The sequence below is a fragment of the Alternaria arbusti genome (genome assembly GCF_024043155.1).
Source record: "Alternaria arbusti strain BMP 1465 chromosome Unknown scaffold_9, whole genome shotgun sequence".
Taxonomy (NCBI): Eukaryota; Fungi; Ascomycota; class Dothideomycetes; order Pleosporales; family Pleosporaceae; genus Alternaria; species Alternaria arbusti.
This window is the reverse complement of record NW_026249949.1, coordinates 692945-715985: the sequence shown is the minus strand read 5'-3', so window position 1 is coordinate 715985 and position 23041 is coordinate 692945. Positions and strand designations below refer to the sequence as shown.

At 53.9% G+C, this 23041-nt stretch overlaps 9 protein-coding genes across 9 annotated transcripts; 5 read left to right on the top strand and 4 right to left on the bottom strand.

Moving 5' to 3' along the window:
- Positions 1–280: 280 nt before the first annotated feature.
- J4E86_007155 (uncharacterized protein) lies at positions 281–2124 on the bottom strand (the record flags this gene model as incomplete). Its single annotated transcript, XM_051447677.1, is given in 2 exon segments — positions 281–308; positions 323–2124. The coding sequence occupies 2 exon segments, from the start codon at positions 2122–2124 to the stop codon at positions 281–283; spliced, it is 1830 nt and encodes a 609-aa protein (XP_051301275.1).
- Positions 2125–3246: 1122 nt separating this feature from the next.
- On the top strand, positions 3247–5099 carry J4E86_007154 (uncharacterized protein; the record flags this gene model as incomplete). The annotated part of the gene is made up of 2 exons (XM_051447676.1): positions 3247–3333; positions 3396–5099. 2 exons carry the CDS (start codon positions 3247–3249, stop codon positions 5097–5099), a joined length of 1791 nt encoding a protein of 596 aa, XP_051301274.1.
- A 269-nt stretch (positions 5100–5368) lies between these two features.
- On the bottom strand, positions 5369–8229 carry J4E86_007153 (uncharacterized protein; the record flags this gene model as incomplete). Its single annotated transcript, XM_051447675.1, has 2 exons — positions 5369–7803; positions 7851–8229. The coding sequence occupies 2 exons, from the start codon at positions 8227–8229 to the stop codon at positions 5369–5371; spliced, it is 2814 nt and encodes a 937-aa protein (XP_051301273.1).
- A 312-nt stretch (positions 8230–8541) lies between these two features.
- On the top strand, positions 8542–8986 carry J4E86_007152 (uncharacterized protein; the record flags this gene model as incomplete). Its single annotated transcript, XM_051447674.1, has 3 exons — positions 8542–8677; positions 8773–8852; positions 8900–8986. The coding sequence occupies 3 exons, from the start codon at positions 8542–8544 to the stop codon at positions 8984–8986; spliced, it is 303 nt and encodes a 100-aa protein (XP_051301272.1).
- A 2693-nt stretch (positions 8987–11679) lies between these two features.
- On the bottom strand, positions 11680–12480 carry J4E86_007151 (uncharacterized protein; the record flags this gene model as incomplete). The annotated part of the gene is made up of 3 exons (XM_051447673.1): positions 11680–11767; positions 11820–12294; positions 12351–12480. The coding sequence occupies 3 exons, from the start codon at positions 12478–12480 to the stop codon at positions 11680–11682; spliced, it is 693 nt and encodes a 230-aa protein (XP_051301271.1).
- Positions 12481–13031: 551 nt separating this feature from the next.
- On the top strand, positions 13032–14594 carry J4E86_007150 (uncharacterized protein; the record flags this gene model as incomplete). Its single annotated transcript, XM_051447672.1, has 2 exons — positions 13032–14434; positions 14477–14594. The coding sequence occupies 2 exons, from the start codon at positions 13032–13034 to the stop codon at positions 14592–14594; spliced, it is 1521 nt and encodes a 506-aa protein (XP_051301270.1).
- Positions 14595–15363: 769 nt separating this feature from the next.
- Positions 15364–16939, top strand: J4E86_007149 (uncharacterized protein; the record flags this gene model as incomplete). The annotated part of the gene is made up of 2 exons (XM_051447671.1): positions 15364–15747; positions 15800–16939. 2 exons carry the CDS (start codon positions 15364–15366, stop codon positions 16937–16939), a joined length of 1524 nt encoding a protein of 507 aa, XP_051301269.1.
- Positions 16940–17297: 358 nt separating this feature from the next.
- On the bottom strand, positions 17298–20372 carry J4E86_007148 (uncharacterized protein; the record flags this gene model as incomplete). The annotated part of the gene is made up of 2 exons (XM_051447670.1): positions 17298–20089; positions 20192–20372. 2 exons carry the CDS (start codon positions 20370–20372, stop codon positions 17298–17300), a joined length of 2973 nt encoding a protein of 990 aa, XP_051301268.1.
- Positions 20373–20803: 431 nt separating this feature from the next.
- On the top strand, positions 20804–22906 carry J4E86_007147 (uncharacterized protein; the record flags this gene model as incomplete). The annotated part of the gene is made up of 1 exon (XM_051447669.1): positions 20804–22906. The coding sequence occupies one exon, from the start codon at positions 20804–20806 to the stop codon at positions 22904–22906; it is 2103 nt and encodes a 700-aa protein (XP_051301267.1).
- Between the last annotated feature and the right edge of the window lie 135 nt (positions 22907–23041).

The window sequence follows — 23041 nt, the reverse complement described above, 5'->3', positions numbered from 1 at the left end:
TCCAGACATACCCCATCCGGAATGACCAGCAAGAAAGATTGCCCATAGAGGATGCTCCTGCGCTGATATCACAGTCGGCATACCTTTCCAGCATGGCTTTTGGTTTCGATTTTGACACCAGTTCGAAGTGTGAACGTTATACACCGTCTGGGTTACAGTATTGGTGGCATGTCCAGGACACTGTTTTGCAGCCTCTAAGCTGATGATAAGCGTTTGAATGATCGAGAGTACCGAGACTATCCCAACAGAATCGCCGTTAATGCGCCCGCACATCGCAATGTCATGTAGCGGTAGCCTCGCCGGCTTTTCTAGACTGAGATACAGGGCCCTATCAGCCGGACGAGTGACTGCGGTGCCGAAGTGACATTCGCCACCAGTGTTCACAAGGGGAAGGCTTGCCTCGGTATCTGAGTCGCTCATATTGGAAGATTCAGCCGCAATAGACAGTCCGTACATTATGGTGTTGTCTTGTGTGTGAATGGCGCCTTGAGAGCGGACAACTGCGTTTGCCCAAAACTGGTCGAGACAACGAATACCGATTGCCTTTTCGGTAGGTGCCATCTCAAAGAGTAGGCTCGGCAAGACTGCGTACGCACCAGTCCTCCAGCCTATGATGCGTCGTACGTCGACATCGGCTTCTTGGTCCACCCAATCTGGGCTTGACGCTGCATGGACCACAGCCAATATCTGTACGGCTTTCCACAATGGAAATCCAAGACTGCTCGGTTGTGATTCATGACCCGGATGTACACCGTTATCAATGATTGAGCTCATCGATGCTATCCAATCCGGTGTATCAAGAGCAATGTTGATAGAGTGGCGCAGGCTCTCAAAGTCTTCTGGGGCTAATCTGCTGGCAACCGATATGAGAATCGAAGCTGAGATGATGCGAAAATTGATCAAGGCGGGTGGAAAGCCTGTTTCCCATCCAATACTTGAGCGCTGCTTCTGATCCAAAATGATGATCCAGTCCTTAGAGCCCGCGATCTTCTCATAACAAGGCGCTAGCCATTCGGCTGCTATCGGGAAATGGAAAGCGGCAAGCCGTAGAGCAGAAGGAGTGGATGCGATCTTTGATTTCTTCCAGACCGGGCAAGCTTGTACCTGTCCCATGTTGGCAGCATGACTGCCTTTAATATACCCACTCTTCCATACGAAACTCAAGTGCTCCTGGATGTATTGATAGACCTCCTCGAAACGAGACTGTAGAACTTCCGGGATAAGACCCGATTGTGTTTCCAATGTTGTACAGAACAGCGCTCCCACGGTATTCAATCTATAGTGATGGATTTGCTGATCGTTTGGCAGCTCATCGTCACTCAGCCTTAACTTGTCAGTTTCCATGTGTCCACCTAAGACAAGGACCAGCTCTTTGTCCCCCATTGGTTGCTCCCCTTCCCCATCCCATGTGATCACCTCCCCAATATTATAGCCTACAGCTCTCAAGAGTGTAGCAACACGAGTGACGAGGCTGCTGCGCGTCAGATACGCTTCCCGGTCTCGAGACGCGATCCACACCAAGAGTCCACCAACAAGCCCAATCTCAGATCCGTCATCGGCAAGTATGAGGTGGCGCAGTTTTTTTCGATCGCCGGTGGGGACACCGAGGGACTCGATCTCGGTAACGAATCGTTGCGGCAGGCCTCTGGCTGCACCTTCGTTGATTATCTTGTCGAGATTTTCCACGAGCTGGCCGTGTATCTGATCCCGCATTAACCCTTCTTCGAAGAGGGCGGGACCTAGACATTTCATGAACAGCTCTATTGCGGTCGATCCTCCGCATTCGTGAGCCAAAGCACAGATCGTAAGGCCAATGAGCTGCGTTCTTGGGTCACCGTCGAACGACTCTTCGATGTTCTCATTAGCTACGTAAAACTGGCCATTGCAAGTGAAGATTAATCCGGAGAGTGGCGATAATTGTAACTTGACATCGAGAGTCTCCATCTTCTCAATTTTCAACGTCTCTTTGCGGAACTCAAGCAGGCTTTTCACCCCGGACAAGCCTTTCAGGAAACCCCAGGCTGAATGGGCCGCTGAAACAGTCGCGAGCATGTCGGCCGGGCCGACCTGGACAGATTGTAGTAATGCATCTGTTGATTTGGCGACCTTGAAAACGAAAGTCATGGCAAATGGTAGTCGGGTGTTTCCAATGATTGAGCCTGGGCTGAAGATGAATGTAACGATCATTGAGAGTAGCCTTCTCGACTGCGGCAGGGCTCTTATCAATGTGGCATTAGCCGAGTCTGCCTTATTCCAGAGGGCTTGACTCTACGGGCCTATAGGAAGAATGCAAGCTGTGGGATGACAATTGGCTCACCACCAATAGATGCAGGCCAGGACCAGGGCAGACAGAAGAAGCCTACAAACATCATGTCATGGCGCAGCCGGTGAACAGCACAGTAGCGCAAGGGCTGCAGTCTTTTGGATGGGTCCTCGCATCCAGACCTACAGAGCACATGTATTCGAGTATGTGCTCCATCTTCCATAGCCCCCGGCTACGCGAAAGGCGATGGGCCGCTTCGCGATCGGCTGGATTTTTTTTGTCGGCTCATGTTTCTGTCAAGGCGTAAGCTCTTCACGGTGTTTTATGCACGCAAGATGTGAGCATAAGAAGGCCGTCCACAGTCTTCTGTCCAAACGTGGCAGGGATCAGTTTTTCTGCTTGTACTGGATATCATAAACTCGGTCTGAACGCGTCAATCACAGGTCCATCTCTGCTGGAACTGTGCTGTCGACTCCATCGTTGTTGATCCACTGGTCGTGTGAACTTCTCGGGTCTCCGCTGGCAAATTTCAGGTACCGACAAGCATTCATACCTAGGTAGGGTGTGATCTGCTCTTAGCGATACCCAGCTTCAACATCTGCGAGGTTCCCCCATATATGGGTGCGTGAGGAACGTAATGGTCGTAAAAATCGAACGACTAAGTCGTCGCAGTTGTAATGTGCAAGTACAGTGGTGAGTGAAGGAGGCGGAGCTGACTCCTGACGCTAAGGCGCCCGCGCTAGCACACGCGGAGCAGGAGCCCCGCCCCACGTCGCGGAATGGCTTGCTGTCAACGCGTTTACCTCGGAAACAACTTGCAAATTGTTTGCGGATATGGGGATATTCTAAATCCCTTCGAGATTTGACTCGCAATTGCCGTGGGTTGTTTGCCATTGGTATCTCTTGCCCGAAGCAATTGGCGAACCTCCCCGTCAAGGCACCGACGCGTTCGCCATCAGCACCGACGACGCGCTACCATCAAGATGCTAGCCGACGGAAAGATCGACTCGCTAGATACGCACCTGGAACAGTTCAAACTCAATGATCAGGCCAGGCAAAATGATCTAACAGTAAGTCAATACCGAGATGTCCTCACTATTTAGGTAGTCCGCGATCCGCTAACCCCGCTTAGAACCTCCTTAGAGAGTATGGGCAACTACTCGACGAATACAAAGACCTAAAAAGAGCCTATGAACAGAAAGGCAAGAGCACTATCGCTGCGCCTCCAGGCATACCTATACCAACCATAGCTGCGGCGACAACGGCTCGCAACCCATACGTCTTGGTGTTAATAGACGGCAACAACTACATCGTCAGTATCATCACAACAATCAAGTTTCGCGCTAACAGATTCCAGTTTAACGATGAATTTATTCGCGACAAAGAAGAGGGCGGAATGCGCGCTGCTCGTATGCTCAACGACGCCATAGAAAAATACCTGCAACAAAGCGTTCCCCAAGCCCGAACGGCTCGCATACATGTCAAGATCTACGCAGATTTGACGAATCTGTCTAAGCAACTCGCAAGGTCCAAACTCGTCGGTTTGGAAAAGCGATCACTGTCTCCTTTCTCCGCCGCATTTACCCGAGCCATCAGCCTCTTTGACTTCGTTGATGCTCTCGATGAAGAAGGCACCAAATTCAAGATCAGGGAACAATTTAAGATCGCCTGCGAAGATTCGGCGTGCAGCCATGTTTTGTACGCCGCTTGCCACGATCCGGCCTATCTATCTCAACTCGTACCCTTCAGTGGTGTACGTGACAAGATTACGCTTGTCCAAGGCGCTGGATGGAACTCGGAGTTCCACCAGTTCGACTTGAACATCACGCAATTTCCGACTGTCTTTAGATGGTCGGAACTTCCCATCACCGTGTCTACAATCAAAGGCGGTCCATCAACAGCAACCAAACAAAAGGCACTAGCCGCAGCACAGAAACCGATACTCACTTCCGGAACACCAACTCCACGCAAAGAATCATGGAGACGGGATGACTCATTCAGCATGAGCGACTCCGCATTCGGCGACCTCTCTCCAGTAGAATCCAACAGTTTCTTCGACCAAGAACGAGTAGGCTGGGAAGACCGCTCAGCATATACCCAGACAGCCAAAAACGGTTCTTCGAAGCCAGAAAACAACTCGCAGCTATGCAAGTACTTCCAAAAAGGAAATTGCCGCTTCGGCACCAAATGCAACTTCCTCCACATCCCCAAGAACCTCTCCGATACAAACGGCTCCGGCTCTTCCCAACCACCAAGAGGGCCCTCAGGAGCTCCGTATCCCTCTCTACCCTCATCCTCACAATCCACCCAACAACACCCCTCCCCCCAAACCCCCCTCTCCGCCCTCCTCCCCACCGCCCCAATCCCGGGCTTCATCCCCCTAAACACCTCGCACCAACGCCTCGACCCCAACCTCCCCATGCCCGCTCCCTCCGCCTGGAAAACCTACAACGCGCGCTTCGCCAAAGCAAAGCCCTGCAACACATTCCACCTGCAACAGCGCTGCACCGCCCCAAACTGTCCTTTCGACCACAGCGAGCTGGAGCCTGAAGCAAGACAAGTGCTTGAGTATGTGGTGAAGTGTAATCCGTGTCCGAGGAAAGGGGCGTGTAGGAGAGCGGATTGCTTTTATGGACATCATTGTCAGAGGGAGGGGTGTAGTGAGGGGGAGGGGTGGGGCGTTAAGAAGTGTCGGTTTAAGAGGGAGATGCATTACTGTGAGAAGGATTTGAGGGTGGGGAGTTTGGTGCCTGCGGGGGAGGATGTGGGTGGGAATGGGAATGGGGTGGGGATGAGTGGGTTGGAGGTTGTTGATGGGGAGGATTTCATGTGGTAGGCTGGTTAGAGGGAGAGGATGTGTGGTTTGAATGGAAGGAATGGCGATTTATGGATACTGTGTATCGATGTCATGTTACATTCCTGTATTGTATAGCCCTTGATATGAGCTATTCTATGACCATAAAGCTTCCGAGTAAATGCCCATGCCCACCAAACGCCACCGCTAAAAACACCTGTATATGCAGGAACGATCCTGAAATGGCAAAGTGGTATAGAACACCCTGGAAAAACTAGACTCAAGACATCGCACCCTCCTCACTACCGTAGCTAGTACTTCCTCCCCCTCCGTCTCGGCAACCCGGACTCTACTCCCATGCCCACACCCGCCGTCGTCGCACTCGGCGGAATAACCACCTTGGGCGCCATCAACCCCTTCTTAGGCGTCGCGTCACCCATCCCCACTCTACTCACATTCTCCTTATCACCTGCCTTGGCAGACGAAGGTGTCTGTGGTAGGACAACCTTTTTCGGCGCAGCGAGCCGGCTTTTGCGTTGGACGCCTACGGGTGCTACGTCGAGAGATGGGAGTTTGGTGTCTGTTGTGCTGGAAGAGAGGCTGCTGTTTAGGGATGTTGATGTTGACGTAGGCGTGGGAGTAGCCGCGGGAGTAGAAGAAGAAGAGCTGGACGAGGCGACGGCCATCTTCTTGACCTTTGTCGACTTCGATTTGGATGCTTGCTTCTCCTGCGTCGCGGCCTTCTCTTCTTGAACAGCTTCCGGGAGGAGACTAGCAGGTGCTAGAAGACCCTTCCCAGGCGTACCGTTCGATGCGCCCAACCCACGTACTCTGCGTATCTTGGGTGTGGACGTCTTGCTAGTCTTTTCCTTCTTTTTCTTGGGCTCGGGGGTGCAGTCCGACATGCCTAGTTCGTCTGGTGTGGCTAGGGACTCTGCGTCGGCTAGAGCGTTGGCGAGGGTCTCGGGGTTCTCTTGGTAGTATGCTAATGTCTCGTCCCAGCGGACGTTCTTGCCGACGACGAGTTCTTTGGTGGAGTCATCGAGGGGAGGGAGGCTGGAGTAGTCCATGGCAAGCTTCATTAGTCGGACGGTGACGCAGAAGGCACCCTGTTTGTTCTTGCGCGTGTTGTTGCGGGTCATGTCGGCGAGGACCTTGGCGTCGTCCTTCTTGAGTACGACGACTTCGTTTCCGTCGGCACGGCGGATGTTGATCTTGGGTGCTGGTGCTGGGCCGATTGATGCAGGGGTAGGTAACCTTGTCTTCTTCGCTCGTGCGGAACGTCTTGACCCTTGTTCGCTCTTCTCATCCGCGGTTTCGGTCTCTGTCGCGCCGGAGTTAGGTGATGGAAGCTTTTCATCTGGCTTGGCTAGTGTGAGTGTTTGCGACAGATCCAGCGTCAATTCGGTGTGCTGCTTAGTGGGTGAGTTGGGATCCTTCTCTTCAAGCACCTTGCGGGGCGAGGCTAGGGCGTGTTTGATAATATCCGAGTCTCGTCGGTTTTGTAGAGATTCCCTCTTGTGTGTAGTGACGGCAGCCTTCTCAGCCTTGCTTGCGGCAGCACGAGTCAGGAAGTCCTTCAGAATAGCGGTGTCATCATCGATAGCGACCGTCATTGTGACATCGTCAGGTCCGGATTCAGGACGTGGTGGAGGCGGAGGCGAGTGTAGTCTGCGTGGGGCGGGCGACTGTGGTTTGCTAGGTGTGAACGAGAATGTCAATCCATCGGCGATGTCTATGGATGCTGAGGCAGGCGCGTCGGCCATGGCAAGGTCCTGGACAGGCGACTGAAGAGCCTCCAGGGAGGCTGATTCTTCCTCAAGTCGCATATCATGGTCCGTCTCTTTATGCTTAAGCTCGTTGACCTCTGACTGAACTGGTGTAGGCGCAAGATTATGCTCTTGAAGCGCTGCTTGATAATCCCGCAGTATGTTCAGCTGCAAAGAAGCTTCCGTGAAATCGTCTTCACGGTCGACCGCTTCAGGAGAGTTGAGTATATCTTCCTTCCGAACTGCGTCTGTCGATGTACCAAGCTCAACCTCAGATAATTCCACGTCCTCCTCATCTTCGTCGCTAACGTCTTCGTCAAGCGCTGGTGGTGGTGAAGTCGTGGTGTCTTCCAACGGCAACGCTGGGTACTGAAGCTGTGTCACCGGCTCTGGTGTCTCTGAAACCGGGTCCGCCTCTTCATGCATGGTCTCGTCTTGTTGCTTGACAACCTCGTCTGGTATCTCAACATTCTCTCGGGGTCCTCCGCCCATGGAGATTGTTTCCCCTTGATTTGTCTCCTCTGCGACATTGCTGATCATTTCGGTAGATGCAACCTCAGTCATAGCCGTCGCCGCCTCTGCTTCCAAGTTGTCGCTCAGAGGAAGCTCTGGATAGTCGACCTTCTCCGGCGATGCGGTTGGGATATTCGACTGCTCCCTCAGTGGCGAACGGAATAGCTTCGCGAGCGTCGCGTCCTGTGAGGATTCTGCTTCTTCTTGTTCTTGAACGTCTGCTTCTATGATCTCGTTGTCGGGGGTTTCGGCTGTCGGCGCGTCCACTGCGAAAGTGAAAGTCGAAGTCTCTTCGTACGCAGAAGGTACGTTTTCCACTAGTTCGGTCTGTTCGATGATGTTTGTATCTGTCTCGTTGATGCTATCCTCGCCTTCCACGGTATGAGCACTTTCTCCCTCCTCTTCACTGTCGACTTCGTCGTTTGCGCCGATCGCGGGGTCCTCGATCTGAGTCGCTCTCTTTCCTATAAGTAATCAGCGGATGTCGTGGCCATGCGCGTAAGTAACGTACTTGGCAGGACGCTCTTCCTGCGGTCCCAGCGCGTCGCCTTGAACGCGCGCTTCTTGCCGCCAAGCTTGCTCGTTGATTTCTCCATAGCCTTTGGGCTCATGTGCTGCCGCCTCTTCACTGGTCTTGAACGCGCGTCTCGTTCCTCCTCATCTTCTGCCTCCTGTGGTGTGTCGTCGGCACGCGACCGGAGATTGAATCTGCGCCAGATCTTCTTCTCCTTTCCTTCTCCCACCCTCTTTACTTCTTGTTTCCTCTCCCATCCTCGCGGTATTTTGGAAACTGGCAGCGCATTCGGGTCGAGGAATGCCGCATTGGTCTCGTTCCAGGTGTTGTCGAACGTTGCTGTGGGCGCGGCGCGCTTGCGCGGAGTGAAAACCATGGCGACGGCCGTTTATTATTACTGTAACGAATAGATCAATGGCGCGCAAACATGGGAACTGTGTCGTGGGCTCGTTAGTATGGTCGTGACGAGGGTGTCGTCTGTGTTGGCCTCCGTCGCTAGGAAGGTGCGATAGTAAACAAAGCCGGACAGGGATTAGGATGGGGCAGGCACGCTAAGGAGATTGCCGCGGCGGAAACTTTTGAATCCACCGAGTCGACGACGACGACGCCATCGCCATTCGCAGTCTGTGCAGCACCAGCACTCACGTCGCATCCAAGTCGCATTCATCTCCCGAACCGTATCTACAAGATGGTACCGAAGCCCTCAGGCACCGCCGTCCAGTCGGCCACGCACCGACCCCTCCCACCACTGCCAAAACTCCGCGTCCGCCGACCGAACAAGCCAGAAGCGAACCCATGCTTGGGAGCGATGTCATCAGTTCTGGGTATGTGAAGAGATTGGAATATATCGAAGGAAGGCGCAACGCTATGTGGAATGCAATGGGGAAGCCACCACGAATCTGGGCTGACATGGCTACAGGATGCTGGGCATCTTCCGGCTACAGTGTGCAAGGCTGCGCACAGCTTGAACAGAAATTACGGCAATGCATGGATGCGCCAGTACGTTCACCTCCTATCAACTCTCAAACACGTCTAACCCTTCATAGCGAAACCCCAACCAGAAGAAGAACAACATCAACTACCACCTCTCAAGAATGTACCCCAAGATCGTCGGCCCCCACAAGCGGGACTAGACCGCCCACGCATTCCTTTGTACATTATGTATACCCTTACGACGGCCACTCGTACGAAACAGCATCATGGGGGAGTTCAAGTCGATGGATTCATCGACAGGCGTTATGGTTACCATCGTTGTATATATACGAATCTAGGAAGAGTCGGGCATGCTATCTTCAATCCACAACAAACATCTATCAGAGCCATTACGTACACATCAAAGCTCACGCAAGGGAGGCCTCAGACCACGACCTGGCCTTGGCCGTCAGATGTCTTAGCCTAACTGCAGGACGACCCTTCGCGTACGACCGCTCTGCTTTGTCTGTTGGCTTCATTTCCCAGGCCGACTGCCACTCAATGATGCAACAGCGAGCCGTCTTGAGGACCACAATCTGCCGAAACAGGCAGTGCATGTAATCCCCCACGTGCATCCACGTGCAATACATCTTTGTATGTTTCATCGCAGGCCTACAGGTCAACTCTCCATCTCATCGCCCAATAGCCAAAGACATCGAACTAAGGGATCACTGCAGTATTATCCCCCGCTCGTCATCCCGCATAATTATGCTGTGCATCGTGCTCACTTGGGCTATATTTACCTTCTTTCGCCCAACGCCACATGCAGGCTTAGACCCACTCACTCTACACCCCACCAGCCCACCAGCCCACCTACCAATGCGCTGCTGCGCCCCAAGCCGACCTGATCCTACACCAACCTCCATCCGGCCGCACACCAGACCTTGCCCAACCCCCTCACTGGCCCACCGCGTACACGTCTTGTCCAGGGCGGAAAATGCCCGACGTGATTGGACTCATGTAGGGAGAGGTGAAGGGTGTAATGCGACGCCTTACCTGAAGCTACCCCAGCTCACCCGCATCATCGCCAGGCGAAACCGCTTTCAATTGGATCGCCAGGGCCATGGCCCGATTTCTACAGTCAGGGAAGCTCTGGAGCTTACCCTGCCGCAACATGTGTTGCTAGGGTGCTGGGTTCCCTCCCACATGCACTCAGCCGCGTAAGATGTTGTGGGCTTCTTATAGTCTGCTGCATTGCGTAGCGATCTTCGCCCTTTGCACCTCATACTACTCGACGTGCACGACGTTTTCTGGTGTCTGGCCGTCGTCATACTTGATTATCTTGGTTCGAGGTTGATTTGTTTCTTAAGTTGAAGAGAGCTGCGCACATGGAATCGAGATGGCGGTTACACTTCTTCTTCTTGCCTTGCTAGGATCGACGATGGTATATGCGGCTGCGTTTTCGTTACCTGAGGCTACACAATATACTCCTACGATGGATGGTTGGAGTCCAGCTCCTACGGCAGCTCCACAGTTACCGTTCGATCTCTCCAGACGGCAGGACAGCGGAGCTAATACTTGTGGATATGTCTCTGGCTCTGGCATCTCAGGTAACCTCATCCTCCATCTACTTCTGAACCTCACTAACATCTAATAGTCAGCGCAATAACCTGCCCCAACCCAACAGATGAATGCTCGTCAAACAAGGTCTTCGGCGCACTCGGCTGCTGCCCTTCGTCCCGAACGACCGACTGTAACCTAGCCACAACTTGCATCCCATCCACCGCCTTATCAGCCTCCTGCACAGACGCCGCCTGTTCAACCAACGCCTTCATCTTGAAATGCACAGAAAGCTCCGCACCAGCCTGTTACGCATACCACGTCATCTACGACAGAATAGTCCTCACGCAACACGGTTGCGCAGCCAGCCCCTTCACCAGCACCGCATACCATAGCCTCGACATGAGTCTCTCGAGCAGCGCCCCTGAAAAAGAAACAGTCTATGCGACTGTCACCAAGGAACCAGTTAGCTCGCCTACGTCCCAGTCCGATTCTGCCTCTTCTTCCAGCTCTTCAAAACCCAGTTTAGGCGCTATAGTAGGCGGTACAATCGGCGCATGTCTCTTCCTCTCTTTCATCGGCTTCGTCGTTTTCCTCGCTTGGCGGCGGCGTAGGACCGAAGCACGAAATACCGCCCACTCTACTGGCTCGTTTCATCAAAGAGATAGCAGGGGTATGGTTGAGTATAACGCCATGGGCTTTCCTTCACCGGGGTTCTCCTCGCAGGGCATGTCGTCGCCGGGAAGCCCGAGTAGCGAGGTTGATAAGGCGTGGCAGCAGCGGGGCTCGGGTGGAGAGTGGCCGGGGATGGGGAGGGGAATGGGAAGGCAGATTGAGATTGTGGAGGTGGATGGGACGAGTAGGGCTGTTGAGGCGCCTACCGCTGAGAAGTAAGGCGGTTTTGAGTAATGTCTGTTGTATTCTTTGTGTAATGTTTTGTAGTTTCTTCCAGACTTCGGTCTTGTTGGATGGGTTTTCTTGTTCTTGTTTGTATTTTCTGTACGGTGTTTATGGGGATGATACCCACTCTTCAAGGTAGTTTACAGACGGGGTGGAAAGTTCGCTTGGGATGAGTTTACAAGGCAACAAGGGTATTGTTACGGCTGCGTGTATTAGATACAATATTACTATGGCCCGTCATATGTCCTAAGCGTACGTGCTCCTCAGATACATGGGGGTCAGTATTACCATATTGCACGCCCTATAGTTTTCTCCATATAGGTTGAAAAGATCATTTGAGTAAATTCATCCGCTTGCATTACTACACTATACACACTATGAAGATCGATCAATCTTGATCAACTGCTAGCCAACGGCGAGTTAGGAACCTTGTCCTGCCGAAGAGGCATCGGATCTACTGGAAGCGCTTCTCAGCGGCCTTCCAGTTGATGACATTCCAGATGGCCTTGAAGTACTCGGCCTTGCGGTTCTGGTAGTCGAGGCTAGCAATTATTAGTTAAAAAGCTCTTCATCAAGATTCCATGATTAACTCACTAGTAAGCATGCTCCCAAGCATCAACACCCAGAATAGGACGGAACTGCCCGACAACCGGATCCTGGTTCGCATACGTCCTAATCTGGATAGCACCCGTCTGGGTATCCTGCACCAACCACGCCCAACCGCTTCCCTGAATTCCCGCTAGAGCCGTGTTGAACTTCTCCTTGAACGCGTCGAGGCTGCCGTAGCTGTTGTTGATAGCAGCAGACAGGGCGCCAGAAGGAGGCTCGCCGCCGCCCTGGTTGGTAGGCGCGAGGTTCTCCCAGAAGAGGCTGTGGTTGATGTGGCCGCCGCCATGGAAGTTGATCAAGGGCTGCAGGGCGATTTGCGCCTTGATGTCTTCTTTTTGCTTGGCTTCGGCGATTTGCTCGCTGAAGTTGTTGAAGGAGGTTACGTAGGTGTTGTGGTGGTTCTTGTGGTGCAGCTCCATTATCTTGCCGGAGATGGAGGGTTCGAGCGCGCCGTAGTCGTCTGGGGGTTGTTAGTAGCTGGCACTGATACGTCTTTCTGGTGTGATGGGCTCGTACATGGAAGGTCGGGCAGCGTGGCCTTGCCGCGGACGAATGTCGTGCCTGCGAGGCCGGCGCGAGATGTGGTGGGAGCTGCGGCTCGGGCTGCGGAGCGCAGGGCAGATGTGCGGAGGAGTGCGGTGTTCATGATGGCTTCAATTGATGTAGTGCGTTCAATTGGGTGTGTGGTGTGTTGTTGTTGGTGTTGTGGTGTTGAGAGGTCGTGGAACTCTGGGGAAGCTTCGGATTTATTAACTGCCCATTTCGTCATATGCGAACATGCCGACCGCCGAGCTCAGAGCTCCTCCACTCCCTCACGGCCATGCGCTCCCCGGCCAATGATGACGCTTGCATGTCGCCTTACGTTCGCATGATGTATGCAGCATCTGTATCAGGACATGTGCATTCTCATGTGAAAGTATCTCAAGTAGAACAAGAAGCTCCAGTGTATGCTAATGCCCCGCGAAAGCCCCGCGCGGGCGTTCTCAGACAGAAACTAGTCAATCAAGACGTGGGTGACAGCTGTGCAGTTTTTGTCAATCGCGTGCCGCAAAAAAGGGACGCTTGATGAGAGTACCATAGATCTCACCCCATGTGAGGTGATTGAGGGTTGCCCTGCATTTGGAACATTACCATTACCATCGTGCTTCGCGCTCCATCTTTCTTCTAACATCATCCAGCTACCCCGCCAACGTCATCATGGCGCCAGTCAATGTCGTCCATCTGCCCAACGGACAAAACCTTACCGTCACGCCTGTGTTTGGCGGCCTCTTCTTCAAGTCGAGCGATATTCACACGCATTCGCCATTCCCGCCTGGTTGGACCATTGTGCTCAATTCCGAAGATGAGCTCGCTACGGACGAACAGGAACAGCAGCAGCAGGGTGAGGAGGAGCTGTTCCCGCCGCGAAATGTACATCGCTTCAAGAAGCCGACCCTGAACGGAGACCACCTCTATATATCGTCGATATCGAACCCAAGCAGCAGCGAGTTCAAGCCTGCTGCCTCGCCAACCCGTCAGATCGCCATGATGCTGTGGGCGACACTGTACTGGTACTTTCACCAACCTGAACCGACGCTCCAGGTCACGAACGCGATCTCCAAGAACACTGCGGATGCAGGAAAGCCAAAGGGCGAATGGCGCATAAATATCAACAGGGAGGGCGTGTTCAAGGGCAAGGTCGTGCTGCCCAAGCTGGAGCGCATGGGACTTATCGCCAGCGAAGATTCGACCGTTGGGTGTGCACAAGAGGAGTCGTCTCCTGAAGGCTGGACGCGCATGTTTGTCAGTCGGAGGACCTTCTGGCAACTCGATCCCAGAATATACCTGTTCACTCTCTCGCCGTTAGCTAACACCAACTCACCCTTTCCGTCAGGCTCGCCGTATCCCTCGCGACCATCGTCTCCTGCGCTTGGATCTGATGCGAAGCAAGAACATCAGCTCGACCAGGTCTCACCAGGCTTGTGGTCACCGACTGCGCCGGGTCCCTTCCACTCGAGCTCGCATCTACCTACGTTCTACCCACCGCCTCCTGCGCAATACGTCTTCACGAACAATACGCGACACCCGATACGGCCGAAGCCACCTCGGCAGGGTGAGATGCTATACACAAGGTACATACCCAGCGTTGGGCAATACCTGTCCTTCCGAGTAGCTTCCATCTCTTCGAAAGCGCTTCGACACCAGGGCCCGGTCTCCAGCCACGCGCCCAGTCCAAACGGCATGTCGGATCCGGAATATCTACACAAGTGGATGAACGACCCCCGCGTGTCGCATTTCTGGGGCGAGGCGGGTCCGCAGTCCCACCAGGAGCAGTTCCTCAAGAACGGCCTACAATCGAAAAACTCATTCCCAGTCATGGGGTGCTGGGATGGGAAGCCGTTCGGCTACTTTGAGTTATACTGGGTTAAGGAGGACAACCTTGGAAAATACCTGCCCATCGTCAGTGATTACGACAGGGGATTCCACTGCTTGGTGGGAGAGCAGGAGTTTAGGGGAGCGCATAGGGTCAAGATCTGGTTGAGTGCATTAGTGCACTACTGTTGGCTCGCGGATAACCGGACGGAGAGGGTCATGTTGGAGCCGAGGGTCGACAACGAGAAGTAAGTCTTGCATCCTACACAAGTACAATACTAACTGTCTAGACTGGCAAACTACCTCCAAGAAGCTGGCTTCTACAAGGAGCGCGAGATCAGCCTCCCACACAAGCAGAGCAACCTGTTCAAAATCAACCGCGACGTATGGAAGGGACCGGCGTTGTGAGCCCGCGGAGACGGAAACAAATGTGGAGTTCGTATTTGGGCAGAGCCGCATGAACCGCATGAATGGGTTACGGCTCTTGGTGGATATAGTTTTGTGGAGTAAGCGCATCATGAGATACCAAGGTCTAGACTCTAGTTATGCCGTTGAACACGTCTGAACTTGACATGTCACTTGCGTGGGGGAATTCTTGGTCATTCAATTGAATACAACCGGGGAATCAACCGCCGAGGGCTTGAAGGACATGTATGAGTGAAGTAATTCGAAGATGCTTTGTAGCAAAAGATCGCTGCAAGGAGCCTCAAAGCCGCCCAGAACCCCAACAACGCGCGCGGGAAAATTTCTGCTACCCCAAATCGCCATTTTCTTGTCGATCGGCCTATCTCAGGTTCCGACAGTAGGATGACAATCGACCATTGACGTGCGTTTGCAAAGGTGCGATAGTAGCTAAATGTGGGGTTTAGCGAGGGACCAAAACTTTTTGGCTACACGTGAGGACGTCATTGGTCTGTTGGGATAGAAAAAGGGTGGCCCACGACGCTGTGAATCACCGTTTGGAATTCGACCTCACGATACCCCCTCAGTCCAGCTCTATAAGCCTTTGATTGTAGTGCTAGCATTCGTGTTGCGAATTACTACAAGGAACGTTGGAGAGCAGACGTTGATACCGAATTCGGAAGACTATCGGGCTAATCCACCAACGAACCGTTAAAGTTGTCGACCACCACATCACACTCACGCTCGCACACTCCCCTCATACACACCCGCAGTCATGGCCGCTCAAGACGCTTCCCTCGATATCCAGTCTCGCATATCGACTATGAAGGCGCAATCTGGTGCCACCATCTTCGATGCGTACCAGACGTCTCTTACCGGTCGGTACTGCTCCCCGGAGATGTCGCAACTCTTCTCGCAGCGCAGCCGGCACTCGATATGGCGCAAGCTATGGTTGTTCCTCGCGGAATCAGAGAAAGAGCTTGGTATTCAGAGTATCACTGATGATGCGCTTTCCCAGATGAGGGAGCATCTGACTGTTACGGATGATGATTTCGGGGTTGCCAAGGTCGAGGAGAAGAAGAGGAGACACGATGTTATGGCGCATGTACACGCTTTTGGCCAGGTTGCTCCGGCTGCTGCTGGTATCATTCATTACGGAGTATGTTTTTGTGCGTGTGAAGATCGAAATAACTCAGACTGATATCCCACAGGCAACAAGCTGCTACGTAACCGACAACGCAGAACTAATCCTCATGCGCGACGGACTGGATCTCCTCCTGCCCAAACTCGCAAAGGTCATTTCCAACCTCTCAGCCTTCGCCCTGCAATGGAAGAGCGAGCCCACACTCGCCTACACGCATCTGCAACCCGCTCAACTCATCACCGTAGGCAAGCGCGCAGCCCAATGGGCCCAAGACCTCCTCTTCGACCTCGAAGCCATCGAGCTCGTCCGTGAAACACTCCAATTCCGTGGCGCCCAAGGCACAACCGGAACGCAAGCCTCGTTCCTCGAGATCTTCAACGGCGACAGCAAAAAGTGCGACCAGCTCAACGAGCTGCTCTGCAAGAAAGCCGGTTTCCCCTCCTGCTATGCCATCTCGACGCAAACCTACACCCGCAAAGTCGACCTCCTAATCGCCAACGCCATCTGCGGGCTCGGCGCGTCCGCTCAAAAGATCACCGGCGACATCCGGCACCTCGCGGCGTGGAAGGAGCTCGAAGAGCCGTTCGAAAAAGACCAAATCGGCTCCTCAGCCATGGCATACAAGCGCAATCCCATGCGCTCCGAGCGCATCTACGCCTTATCCCGCGAACTCATGTCCAAGCCCGCATCCTTCGCCAACACGCTGTCCGACCAATGGATGGAGCGCTCCCTCGACGACTCCGCGATCCGGCGCATGGATATCCCGGAGATGTTCCTTCTCGCCGACGCCATCCTCCTCTCTCTCGACAACGTAACCTCCGGTCTGGTCGTGTACCCCAAGCGCGTCGACGCGCGCGTGCAGGAAGAACTGCCCTTCATGATCACAGAATCCATCATCATGCGCCTCGTTGCGAAGGGTGAGTCGCGCCAAGAAGCCCACGAGCAGATTCGTGTGCTGTCGCATCAGGCTGGTGCGCAGGTCAAGAACGAGGGTAAGAGCAATGATTTGGTGGATAGGATTCGCAGCACGGAGTTCTTTAAGCCGATTTGGGCGGAGCTGGATGGTATGTTGGATAGTAAATTGTACACTGGTCGCAGTGAGGAGATTGTGGAGAAGTTTTGTGGGAAGGGGGGTGTGCTGGAGGGGAAGTTGAAGAAGTATGCGAGTTATATTGAGGGGGCTAAGGTTAGTGAGTTGAATGTATAGGGGAGTGTGTTTGGGTGATTGTGAGGGATGGGATGGGTTTTACGAGTCTGATGCAATCATGGTTTATGGTAGAGAAAAAGTGATCAACTCACGATGTTTGCTTGAAATGGAAAATGAACATTAGATTGAAAGCCAAAGGAATAAGATTGTTGTGTCATTCGTCATATATGTACCCTGGGAATTACCTACTCGCTATGCTAATCCATGTTCAAAACGCTGATAATGCAGAAATTGCTAACGAACCCTTCTAACGCTGTACAATGCGATCCCAAAGAAATACCAGATGCCAGATACCACCGAAACACGCCACACTACAACATACTCAAGGTGCACACGCCCACTACGCACAAAGACAAAACTAATGCCTAACCCCCTGCATCCACCGATCAATCTGATCCCTCTGCCTCGGATCCATGGGCGGCTCCATCATCCCCCCATGCATCATCCCATTCATACCCATCGGCATCTGCATACCATTCATTCCCATCCCGCCCATCTGCATGCCCCCCATTTGCATACCGTTCATCTGCATCCCACCCATCTGCATCGGCATCTGCATACCCATTCCGTTCATCTGCATGCCCATGCCATTCATCTGCGATCCCATACCCATCATGCCACCCTGTTGCATCATGCCTGGCTGCTGCATGCCCATCTGCATGGGCATACCCATCATGGACTGATGCTGTCCCATGCCGTTCATCATGCCTGGCATTTGCATGCCCATCATACCTTGCTGGGGCGGCATGGCGCTCATTCTTTGCTGGTTGGCCATCATCATGGGGTTCTGAGCGTTCTTGTAGGCTTGGATTTTCTGGCCGAGCGGGATGTCGTCGTCGTCTTTTTGGTTGTTGGTCATGTTCTTCAGAAGTGGGTCCATGGAGCCGTAGGATGTGGCGCGCATGGTTGCAGTGAGACGTTGCTGCTTTTTGCGCCCTTGGTCTAGCTCGTTTTGATGGAGGAGGCTGCCTTGGGGGAGGTGCGAGACAAGGGCTTCGTTGGAGACTTTGCGCGCTTGGTTGTGCGGGTCGATAGGATTGGCGGAGAGGATGTCCGCGAGACTGCTGGAGGAACGGAGATTGGGTCGGTGGCCGGACTGGGGGGCTTGTTCGCCTCGTAAGGCGGCTTCGGCTTGCAGGCGGGCGCGACGTTGGCCGAGGGTCTCCTCTTCCTCTTCATCGTCGGCAGCGGGAGGGGGTGCTGGAGGAGTGTCTTTGGATTGCTCCTGGCCTTCTGGAACACCGAACTTGCTCATCATCTCGGAGGCGAAGTCATCGCTGACTGTGCTCTTGCGCACATCGCCAAGTGCAGATTCACGCTGTTGCTTCTCCTTGATGCGGCGCATACGGTCAGCCAGCGTCTCGCCAGGCTCCTCATCCGAGTCCGGTTCAGGGGTTGTGATGGTAGGAAGGTTGAGCTGGCTTGACGAGGCTCCAAGGTACTGTGTGCGTCGTTGATTCGGGTCAATGCCGAGTAGCCTGGTGCGACGGCTGCTGAGGGGTTCGCGGTCCTCCAACTCTCGCTGCTCGATAAGACCCATGCTCTTTTGACGCATTTGCTGTTGCTGTTGAGGTCTGTAGAGAACACCAAGTGGTACATCGTCATCCGAGTCTTCTTCCGGCGGAGCTTCCCACGCAAGGTTTACTTTTTTACGGATTCGTCGTTGCTTCTCGGCTTCGGCCACGTCGTTCATTTGGAGCAGGGTTTGTCTGCCGTCAATCAACCCCTGCTCCATCAGTGTCACGTAGTTCATCTTTCGACCTTGCTGTTTCGCCTTGCGCAGCTGAAGCTCAGCGAGAAGAGTAGTCGGCGCGCCGTATTGTGGTTCTGGCTCCCCTTCCTCTTCGCTCGATTCTTCTTCCTCTCCTTCTTCATAATGGTCTTCTGTATGTTCTTCAAACGAAGGTCGAATAGCATCGGGATCACGTCCATCCGGTCCTCGTGCGTCCTCATCACGCTCCTCTAACTGGTCACCGAGGCTCATCCGGCTTTCGCTTGCTTTGACGAGTAATAAATTCATGTCAGCCGAGCTGTTTCGTTTCTTCAACTTCTTCAGGCGCTCGCCCTTTGCGTTGTGGTCAGTATCCAGTATGTTGAAAGAGCTGCGTCTTCGCGTCTCTGCCAGTGTCGGTGGCATCTCCGGTAGTTTGGAACTCCTGCGCTTGCGTTCCGCACCGTACACCTCGTCGCCGACATGTCCAGCAAATGGATGATCAGTGAATGCAGACACAGGAGCATGTGCAGAAGCGTCCAGGATGCTTTCGAGCGTATCCTCCGCAGACTCTCCCTTGACCGCAAACTCCTGAGTGGGGGCAGCTCGGTTGTCAAAGTAGGCGCTTGCCCGTAATTGCGGTGGGAGCGCCATGAGACTCTGCCGGCTCTTCCTGTTGTTAGGCTTCGGGTCTGCCAGATTATCACCAAGCAATGGCATGGATTTCCTGTGCTCGTTTTGCATGGAATCCAACAATCGTGACCGACGATTGGCTTGCTGACTCATATTAGGCAATTGTGACAGGCGCTTGGGTAGGTTCAGCATCTTCGGTACGGGGGCCGGGTAGAAGACCATGCTATCGTCCGGCGGCGGTGCGCCTATTGAGTGAACGCTCGGATTGGATTTCATCATGTAGGAATGGTTCGAGGAATGTCGGCTGTGGCTGTGGTGGGACGGCTCGGGTTCCTCCTCGACAGTATCTGGGCAGTGGACACCATCGAAGTCATGCCATAGTGTACGTGCTTGGTGTGTGGTGTCGGTCGATGCTGCTGTCGGCGGTCGGTCTACGAAATCGCGGTAGTCTGCATATTGGTTCTGCAACTCCTCATCTGGCTCCGGGCGTCTAGGTGGGGTGCCTATATGGATACTGTTACGCAGCTCTTCTGGCAGGCCGTTCGCAACTTCATCGAATATGCGTGTAAAGGACGAGACCTTCCGTTGGGGCGGCGAAGCAGAGTCGCGCTCTTCATTGTGTTCCTCTTCGACTTCCTCCGGGTGTACAATCTGTCCGAGACGCGATGCCTTTGATTCCGAGCGTTGGCGCTGGACCGAAGTCGAGGGTTTGGACCAGTTGCCTGTCCCTGAGCGCAGCGACCCTGCAGGAGAGGTTATGTAACCGCCCGGAGAGTATCCGCCCCATCGTGCATTTCCGTTCAGGTCTACGATTGAATTGGTGTGGGAGCCTATCGAAACTCCGCGGCTTCGGGTGCTGGCCTGTCTCGTAGGCTCGAGGTCGGTCGTCTGTAGTGAAGACCGCCGACTGTCAGTCAGCTTTAGTTCCGAGTATGTCTTCCGAATCTCCTCTTGCAGGTCTGAGCCGGACTCGCTCATGCGTTCGGCATGTTCTTCCAGGCGTTCGATGTTGCCGACATATGCCCCTTGCAGCGACTGGAGATCGGGCACCGGATGACGGAGGTCGCGGTCAGTCTTGGGGGAAGTCATCACAAAGACAGGCAGTAGAGGGTCGCCGCAGAGGTGAGAGAGTCTCTACTTGACTGCGGTGCGACTCTGGTAAAGGAGACTTTTGGTGTGATTGTTGCACCGAACCGGACATGGGTGGAGGGTGATCGACCCCGATCCTTTCCAAGAATAGCACCCAGCACGTTACGGCAGGAGCGACCCAGACCTAACGGTTCTTGGCGCTGTCACCCAGAACTCGCGACTGAACATCATTTTGCGACAACACTCCCGCCTCGCCCACGGTCCATCCACGACAAATCACGTGGCGCGCATGTCTGCCTGATTCGCTCCCGTATATTGCGACACCTACTGCCACATTGAACCACGACCAGACTCATCGCGCGCGCCGAACAGCTGCTGGCTGCCAATATCACCCTCGTATTCGAATATTTCCCCATACGAACACCTCCACCATGGACGAAGGTGGCAAGCGCAAGCACAGCTTTCGCCAGCAACCCAACAAGCGGGCAAAGGCCGAAGATGGCTCCGCGCTCAAGTCTGGCTTCGGTGCCAAGATGCTGGCGAAGATGGGATACAAGGGCGAGGGTGGTCTGGGAAAAGAAGGCGCTGGTATCTCAGAGCCTATCCAGGTGGTGAATCGAGGCACCAAGGGCGGTATCGGTAGCGTCGCAGAAAAGAGCGAACAGCAACGGCGCGAGGAGCGGCGCAAGGCCGAAGAAAATGGTGAGAAGTATGTCGACACGTCGGAAGAGGAGCGCGAGGAGAAGAAAAAGAGGAAGGCCAAGGCTCGGGGTGAGACACGATCCTCAGTGCCACGACCGAAGAAGACGGTTTTCGAACTCGAGCAAGCTGGCATGCATGTGCCGCTTGCGCTACAATCCATCATCGACGCGACAACTGGCGCATCGACCCCTACCTCAGGCGTGTCACTTCGCGGTCCTGATATTGTCCCATTCGAAAACTCCCTACAAGCGCGCGTACGGAGAGATCTGAACAGCTTCTCCGAGGCATTCGAACAGCTGCAAGTAGAGTCGCAAGCCATTCCTCCTCAGGAATACGCACTACAAAAGGAACTGGAGGCGCTCGAAAAGCAGATGGACGAGCTGGAGGACCTACAAGCACGGATAGAGTCACTGCGTACAGGTACTTTCGATGTTGTCTGCGAAGGCCTCAAGAGCCTGCGCGCGGCGTATCCGTCTAAGCCACTGCACCGTGAATCTATCGCCGTTATACATCCTCACTTCTCCAAAGCGGTGGCTTCCTGGGAGCCGCTCGAGGGTGCGTTGGAAGGCGTGGCGGCAGCCTTTTCTGAAATGGCGAATATCATACAGCCCCGGAGTAGGAGGGTAGCGTCCCAGGCCTACACCCACCCCTCTGAAACACTGGTTAGTCGCACCGCAACCGACGAAGAAGACACGATAAAACGCGGCACCACATCGTCATATGAGTCCATGATGCTCAAATACTGGCTGCCAAGAGTAAGCTCAGCGATTACACAATGGGACGTCAAGAATCCACAGTCCATGGTGCACCTGCTAGAAGTTTGGAAGCCAGTTCTCCCACCATTCATCGCGAAAAGAGTGCTTGAACAGGTGACTACAAAACTCTCCACTTCTGTCCACGAGTGGAACCCGCGAAAGTTCAAGAAGAGCCCACACACATGGGTTGTCGAGTGGCTGCCCTTCCTGAGACCAGCTGACTTAGACCCCAAGGGATTGGGCCTGGTCGCCGAGATCAAGCGCAAGATCCGGCATGCATTGCAGTCTATCGATCTTTCCAAAGGTCCACTACCAGGTATGGAACAATGGAGAAGGGTCTTTGGAAAGGCAGAGTTTGATCATCTACTCACTTCCCATCTGGTACCTCGTTTGTCGGCCTTCCTGCGAGACAGCTTTGAGATTAACCCCGCTGAACAAGATCTCGCGCCACTCGAGGCTGTGTTCGCCTGGAAGGGACTGATATCGAATGAGGTCATTGGAGAGTTACTGAAAGCACAATTCTTCCCCAAGTTCCTCGAGATTATCCACCAATGGCTCACGAGCCCAGAGGTGGTCTTTGAGGAAGTCCAGACGTGGCTTACCTGGTGGAGGACTGAGATCTTGCAGGACGACATCAACAATCTGCCTTCAGTCGCCTCGTCGTGGAACGAGGCATACTCACTCATCAACACAGCATTGGATCTTGGAGATGCGAGACTGACAGATTTGCCCGCGCCCCAGGTGGAAAGTACAGGAGCCTCTCCAGAGGTGTCTCAGTTCTCCAAATCGGTCAACCAACAAGCATCCCGTCCCACACCGCAAGTCGACGAACCGACTTTCAAGGATATTGTAGAGGAATTCTGCGCCGAAGAGAACCTCCTTCTCCTTCCTCTCCGCGAAGCGCACGACCAGACCGGTCTACCGCTGTTCCGTGTCACAGCAAGCGCGACGGGACGCGGAGGCGCAGTGGCGTATCTCAAGGGCGATATCCTGTGGGTGCAAAACAAGAAAGACAAGAGTCTCTGGGAGCCTACCGGTCTGGACGCAAAGCTCATAGCCAAGGCAGAAGGCAAGTGATGCCTCCCGCCTCAAATTGCGTATTTCACACCACCTCGGTGCTCGGTTCTGGCAGGGTAAGCTCCCATAGCCTCTCCTCGGCAGATATGTTTGTTAGCCATTCGCTAATCCAGCATCGGTACGATGCTTCCTTAG